This window comes from Rhagoletis pomonella, unplaced genomic scaffold (assembly GCF_013731165.1).
Source record: "Rhagoletis pomonella isolate Grant_MI unplaced genomic scaffold, Rhpom_1.0 Rhpom_scaffold_00003, whole genome shotgun sequence".
In the NCBI taxonomy this organism is placed as follows: Eukaryota; Metazoa; Arthropoda; class Insecta; order Diptera; family Tephritidae; genus Rhagoletis; species Rhagoletis pomonella.
The window spans coordinates 51638196-51645554 of record NW_023458557.1 but is presented as its reverse complement, the minus strand read 5'-3'; the positions used below and the strand labels follow the sequence as shown (position 1 = coordinate 51645554).

The 7359-nt window shown below is 35.7% G+C and overlaps 1 protein-coding gene across 1 annotated transcript in view; it reads right to left on the bottom strand.

Annotated features, from left to right (window-relative positions):
- Window positions 1-326: 326 nt before the first annotated feature.
- The window catches only part of LOC118736292 (homeobox protein H2.0), a 20710-nt gene continuing 13677 nt past the window's right edge, over window positions 327-7359 (bottom strand). The window contains exons 2-3 of the mRNA XM_036466389.1: window positions 709-1307; window positions 327-652 (exon numbers count right to left, since the gene is read on the bottom strand). Of these exons, the coding sequence (XP_036322282.1) occupies window positions 398-652; window positions 709-1307 (854 nt within the window). The 3' untranslated portion in view covers window positions 327-397. The remainder of the gene's footprint in view (window positions 653-708; window positions 1308-7359) is intronic.

Genomic DNA, 7359 nt, shown 5'->3' with positions numbered 1-7359 from the left:
ATATTTGATTTGTCAATTTAGCTATTTTACTTAGCCATAACTAAAATTTTTATTTAGCTCTTTTAGCTTTATTTTTTTGTTCATTTAGCCTTTTCTCTGAAAAAGTTCTGGCAACACTGGCAAATACGAGTATAATTTTCCGTCATCCCTTGTCAAATTTGGTTTGGAGGCAAACCGGTTTCGGCGTTGTGCCATCTTCAGTGTCATTTTTCGTTCTCAGAGAACGAGCAGGAGGATAGCAGAGAACGAAAAATGACACTGAAGATGGCACAACGCCGAAACCGGTTTGTGTCCAAACCAAATTTGACAAGGGATGACGGAAAATCGTTCCACATTACATCACACTCCTACCCTGTCGGAAACACCAACAACAAAAATGAGAGTATAATTTTCGTTTTCATTGCACCACATCGATTTCATCTTCATTCTCACTCATTTCACCACATGACGAATCGTCGCTGGAAAAGCCATCCGGCAAGTGCTTTCCGTCGTTTGTAGCTCGCATGCTATCCTCCTGCTGGGCAATCGACGAGGCGCTTGCATTACTTGCCCCACTGTTTGCTGGCGAAGCAATTTGCTTTTCTTGACCACATTTCAGATTTTCTCGCGTATGTCGCCATTTCATGCGACGATTTTGGAACCAAACTTTCACCTAAAACAAAGGAAAATTTCATGGCTAAGACATTAATTTAAAACATCTTAACTAACCTGCGCATCAGTCAGGTTAAGTCGCGCTGCCAGCTTCCGGCGATCGGGTTTAGTGATATATTTCTGCTGTTGGAATTGTATTTCAAGTCCTTTTCGTTGCAAATTACTAAAAACAGCACGCGACCAGGAGCGTTTTCGCTTTCCATTGCCTCCACTACCGCTAGTGGCATTATTGTTGTTCATACTGATGTTGCTACCACTCGCGGTCGTTAGTTGTAATTGTGTGGGTGTGGTGTTACCTGCTGCATTATTTGATGACATACTAATATTTTGCGCCACATGGTGAGGATGCTGCTGCCGATGATGGTTAATCAGGCTGGCGGTACTCATGGGAATATCCATTAGTTGATGTGCATGTGTTTTTAACCCAGTAAACCGTGCCGTCAATGTGGGTGGTGCGAAGCGTTGTGCACTCAATGAAGCGTTAGGGAACGACTTGAGGCCAAGATTACCGGCGGTATTAATAGTACCACCTAAATTTTGGAGTAAACCAGGCGGGACGCCAAACATTTGTGAATGTGTTGCATTCGATTTTTGCTGTTGTTGGAAGCGCAGGAGAGCTGAGGTAGCCAGACTGGAGTATGATGTATGGGCTGGTGCTGTAATAAATAAGCAAAACTGATTAGCACTTTTAATTTTAACCATTAAAAAGTAAATAAGAGAAAATTGTAATCATCCAAAAAGGGTAAATTTGGTATAGACGGCTAAAGTTCTTAACAGTGCCATTAAGTTCTGTAAGTCGAAGACTATGTGTAGCAATTGAAGTATGTATTTGTGGCAGAGTACTGCAAACTGGGTATGGATATAAATATGTACGGCTGACTTCCAGAACGTCAATTGCTTTGCATCCGTACAAAGTAAGTATAATGTTCTTTAATGCCGAACTACAAAATGTTGGCAATGGGCCATATGCATAAAAACTAAACAATTTCTTTTACTTAAAATTTCATACCTTTCACTTAAATTTATTTGAACAAATCGAGTAAACTGTCTGAAATGTTAAGAAAAAGTATTTGCTTAGTTTTTATGCATACGGCCCAATGAAAAAATTTCCAAACCTTATCTGAAAAGTTATCGAAACGCTTCGCTAGAGTAATCAGCGCATAAGAAGCAAAGTTTATGCTTCGTTTTGGTTACTATTAGCGTTTTAAAAATGTAAAATTCCAAAGGAGTGATTATTGTTATACATATTAAATATTATAATATGCAATATTTCGCAACTCTGCATATACAAACAGTTTAAATAACGCAGTAGAACAATCAGGCCCGTCGGGAGGGAGGGGTCAAAGGGGTGAATCCCCCCGGGCCCGAGCTTTTTAAGGGACCTGAAATATCAGAACCATAACTTCTCATTGCTTTTTTTACAACGCTTTTATCAAATTGCGATGTTGTGTGTCCAGACACCATTTATAGTTAAAACTTTTGCTTTGCAAAGATCCTTTAAAAAGTCTAGACATCAACCTCGTCGGTTGGTATCATATTCAAACTCTAGAGCTAGATCTCGCGTCGCCGGAAGTAGTTATCACCCCTATGCTGTAATCCGAATGTTCGTTGCTACGAATTTGTAGCTCCGTACCGAAAATTCGAAAATTGGTATGCTGTAATCCGATCGTAACTATCAGCGGCACTGCCAGCTAAAAACGTGAAATTCGAAGTTCTTAATCAGCTGCTTTGACAGAAACAAATCAAAATAAATATAATCGCAAGTGAACAGTGAAATTAAAAAAAAAATAGTTTAATCATTATTTGAAAAGACTTTTTCTTAATTAAGTAGAATACAAAGGATGCAGTGGCCGGTGCACTTTTGTCCCAGGAGGAAGGACAGCTAACAGTTGCATTAATATACAAAGAAGATTGTTCTGATCCATTTAGCTTAAATGATAAAATGTAAGCTCCCTCCTTTTAAGGGCCTCCATTTCACTAGATATTGTGCCGCTTTAATTCTTGGAGCGCTTTACCAAAATTCCACCACATCCTCTTTAACTACTTTTACAAAGCCTCGACCAATGTTCGGCCTTTCGCTCATGCATTCCACCAGTTTTTAATATTACGAGCGATTTGTTGTGATCTTCGATCTGATAATTTTGTAAACAATTAAAAAAAAATTTATTTTGTTCTATTCACACTTCAACTTACATTTTTGCGTTTACACCCTTTATTTTATTGATATTTTAAAACAATTTATTTCGCTCCGACACGAGTTGCTATTCGTACAAAATTTCTGACAAATGCATCAAAATGACAGCTACGTCGGATTCACGCATACCAATATTACGAATTTCGAAGATGGCCTACGAATTTTACGATTCGTAGCAAAATCGAATCTACGACTGATTACAGCATACGGGTGTATATCTTGCGCCAAAAATATGCACTATATTCGCTACAGCGGAAATTGATGACACGCCATTTCTTTAAATGAAATTAATTGCTGCTATATGTATGTATGTACATTAGCGTAATCCAAAAATGCATGTGAAAAGTAAGGTCAGAATTTTTATGCTCTTACCCCCTACGATTGTTCTATACCGAAAAAATATACCCATGTTTTTTTATTTTGAAATCAAAAAATATGTAGAGGTCGCTCAAAGCGCTGAAAGTTTTGCATGTATTTTTATATGGGGAAAAAACAACTTTTCATAGAAATGGTATAGAATTCAGATTCAGATAGATAGCAGATTCCCAATAACAATACCCGATTGTCTATTTAACCATTTTTTCATCGCATTGGGGGGACCAATAAAAATTCGTTTGTATTAAAAAATGGTTAAATAAATAATTGGGTATTGTTATTGAAAGTCTCCTGAAGAGAACCAGGGCTTTCCGATCGAAAAATATTGATTTTAAAGGATTCTATAAAATTTCTACGAAAAGTTTTTTTTCCCCATAGCGACCTCTAAGTTTTTTTCTTGATTTCAAAATAAAAAATAGGGGTATACTTTTTTCGATATAGTACATTACAATTACGACTTTACTGTTTTTGGACCACCTTAATGTACATACATATGTATGTATATACTAAACGTGAGCACAAAATATTTTGCTTGCATAGTCTCCTGTTCTCTTTTCAATGCAAGTTGAATTATTTTAATATCTATTGCAAAATATTATACAGACAAGACTAAAGAGTAGAAAATAAACAAATTAAAATAACTTTTTAATATACCCCGCTTTTATAAATGGACTAAAAATTAGAAAATAATATTTCTCAGTCCCATAGAATTTGTTTTGATAACTTTTGATTTTGAAATTTTAGCAAAAGTCATTATAAACAATTTATGAGATTGAAAATGAAAATCGTGGGGCGCACGTAATAGACTTGAATTGATATGAAAAGTAATATATGTATGTATGTGGGTATATTAATAACGACCGCTTAAAATCGATCTCCAATTTGTACTTGCTCTTTAGAAATTTTAAGTCTATGTTATGTAGTTTGACTATTGTCAATTAAATCTAATGCTTTCATATATGTAATACTCCTATATTGGCAGTAAGAGCTAGTACCGTCCGAAAACACTACAGTACAGATATATCAATAAACACGTACGAAAGTAAAGGAACACATACGTTTATTAATAAACATGTACACAACACATATACAACAAGTAATTTTTAGCAAAAAAAACCGACTTCAACTCTCATATAAAAAAAAAAAAATATATATATATATCTCATGATCCGCTGATCGTCTCCAATGCAGTTAAAGAATGCGTAGAATTTTCGTCACGAAATTGATATCATAAATTTTGTGTATCTAGTTCAGCTTTCGTCACTAGAAAATTTTACCTCAAAGAGATGTTTTATTTGATATATTTATGCACTATATGGACATCCAATGTGCTTACAACTTATACCGTTTTCTTTTCTCGAAAAAAGGCTGCACTTATTCTGCCTTGAGTTAGCGCTGTCAAATTTTCATGTTCTTTTCTCAGCCCTTTCACAAGGCGTCGTGTTCTTTTCTCAGCAGGTTGCGCTCTGATCCGGAAAAACTGCTGCCTTTTCAGCCCTCAAATAAACGTGAGTGGGAGAGTTGCACGGTTGATTTTTAATTTACGCTTGTAAAATTACAATTTTCCGTATCAGAAATAAGTATTTGCTTTAAAATTACTAAAGACTTACAGGCCATGTGAATAATTCAGCTTTATTAAGTTCTATAAATAAATTGTGATGGAGTAGTATAATTTCTGTTTCATTCCCATATAAAAAACGCAACATTTTCTGAGGTTTCAGGGCACCGCAAAGCAATAGTTCCCACATAAAATGGCAGAACTTTTTTTGAGAAAAGAAAACGCTATTAGTTTCAATTAAACTTAACTAGAAACTACATATGTATGTAGGGTGACCAGACGTTCTGTTTATCAAGACATGTCCTGTTTTCAGAGTGGAATTAAAGTGTCCTGACTGATTGCCTTATTTTTACTAAGATGTCCTTTAATAAACATTTTACTGAGTAATCATATTGCTAGGCGCTGTTTGTATATCGTTATTTTAATAATAATAATAATAGATTGGCGCTTACACATATGTTAGTGTTTGGCCGAGCTTCTCCTCCGATTTGTGGCGTGCGCCTTGATGTTGTCACACAAAGCGGAGGGACCTACAGTTTTACGCCGACTCCGAACGGCGATTGTATTTTTATGAGAAGCTGTTTTTCATGGCAGAAATACACTCGGAGGTTTGCCATTGCCTGTCGAGGGATGACCGCTATTAAGAAAAAACCTTTTTTCTATATTTTTTTGCGATGTTGCTTTGACCAGGGCTTGAACCCAGGCGTTGCGGCGTGGAAGCGCGCACTGCTTACCACTACACCACTAATATATAGTGACCCAGATGTTAAAGCTGAAGCTTCATAGCAGGTTTTTCAGGCATTGCGGCGAAAAATCCATATAAAATGGCGTGCAAGAAATGGCTAAGATATTTTCTTGTGTCAAATTTCCTTAAGGCAGTACGCAGTTCTTAAAAAATTTTCTACGCTTTCTACTACGGTTTTCTTAAGTTTTTTGTAAAAAAAAGAGCACAAGGCAACCCATATTTGCAACAGAAATAAATGCCCGATCCATTATTTCTTGAGGAAAGAGTGAGGCAACAGGCTGTGAAGTATCATAAGTCGAAACTCCTTAGGCACACATACGAAATAAGCTTAGTATCCAGCTCTTAAGAAAACGGTAAAAAAAGTTTGCCATGGTCCTGCAGAAAAATTAAAACAAGGGCACTTATTAAATCTATTTTTTATGTTATGATCAGGAACCGATTTTATGGAAATTGTCTTTTTTTCTCCTAAGGATATAGAGTATATTCCATTAAGAATGTCCACGACTTAGCTTTCCCTGATTCAAGACATACACATTTGATGTTGCCCTTTTTTGCCTTTTTAAGATATTTGCATATTTTTGCCTTTTCTGCCTTTAATTGTAAGGGGCAAGGAAAAAGCCTTTATTTCTGATGATATAAAAGTTTTAAACGTTCCATATTTAAATTGGACGCCACTTGTTACAACTCACGTCGACCGCACCTTTAGTACATTCAAGGCTTTTTTCCTGAGAATCGAATGAAAATGCTGCCAGAAAACTTCATAATGCATCTTGTGGTTCCATGTTACTACAACTATAGGGATTAACCCTAGAATACTAACCTTATTTTTTATTCCTTTAATACTAACGTTCGCCTGTGAGGCTACTTTGAAAACAGTACAAATTCTGTCTTTCTAAAACCTTAAATTTGTTTAAACAAGTAAAGGCAGCGCTGTCTTCGGCTATGCCGAAGGCTTCATACCTTTCATGAACATCTGCAAATTTTACTTTGACAGATTACTGCTTTTGAATACATCTGCATACATCGATAGAGGAGTTACATACTTATATAAAAAATCGCATCTAAACAATCAGAGGTATGGAAGATATACTTTATATGTCACCAATCTAAGTGATTTTCACTGCTATGTGTTCGGTATGTAAACCGGTAACACCATTTATTGGGTTTAGTTTCCTACATAAAGGAGATATATTGCAAAAACTGGTATCTTAACAATCAGTGCTATAGGAGATAAAGCTTATACAGCATAGATTTTGATGATTTTCTCAGTAGACTTTGTATTATTATTTATAAAATATCTTACGAAATTTATCGGTTTTAGCTGTTCAAATAAAGGAGTTTTACCGTAAAATCCCATATCTGAACAATCAGATGTATGGAAGATATATGTTGTAGTCATCCGATCCTTGTTATATTCACTGTAAGCATTCTGTAAATAATGAGTGAAAGTGGCGCGAAATTTCATGTTCCTAGCTGCATAAATGGAGGAGTTATGATAAAGGACCTCATATCTGAACAATCAGTTGTATGGGGTCTGCAGGTTATAGTGACCCGATCTTTGTTATTTTCACTGTAAGTCTTCTGTTGATAATGAGTGAAAACAGCGCGAAATTTCATGGTCCTAGCTACATAAATGGATGAATTATAATGAAAAATTTCATATCTGAACAATCAGTTGTATGGGAGCTATAGGTTATAGTTACCCGATCTTTTTAATTTTCACTGTAAGTTTTCTTTTGATAATTATTGAAAACAGTGCGGAATTTCATGTTCCTAGCGATATAAATGGAGGAGTTATAACGAAAAATTTTATATCTGAACAATCAGTTGTATGGG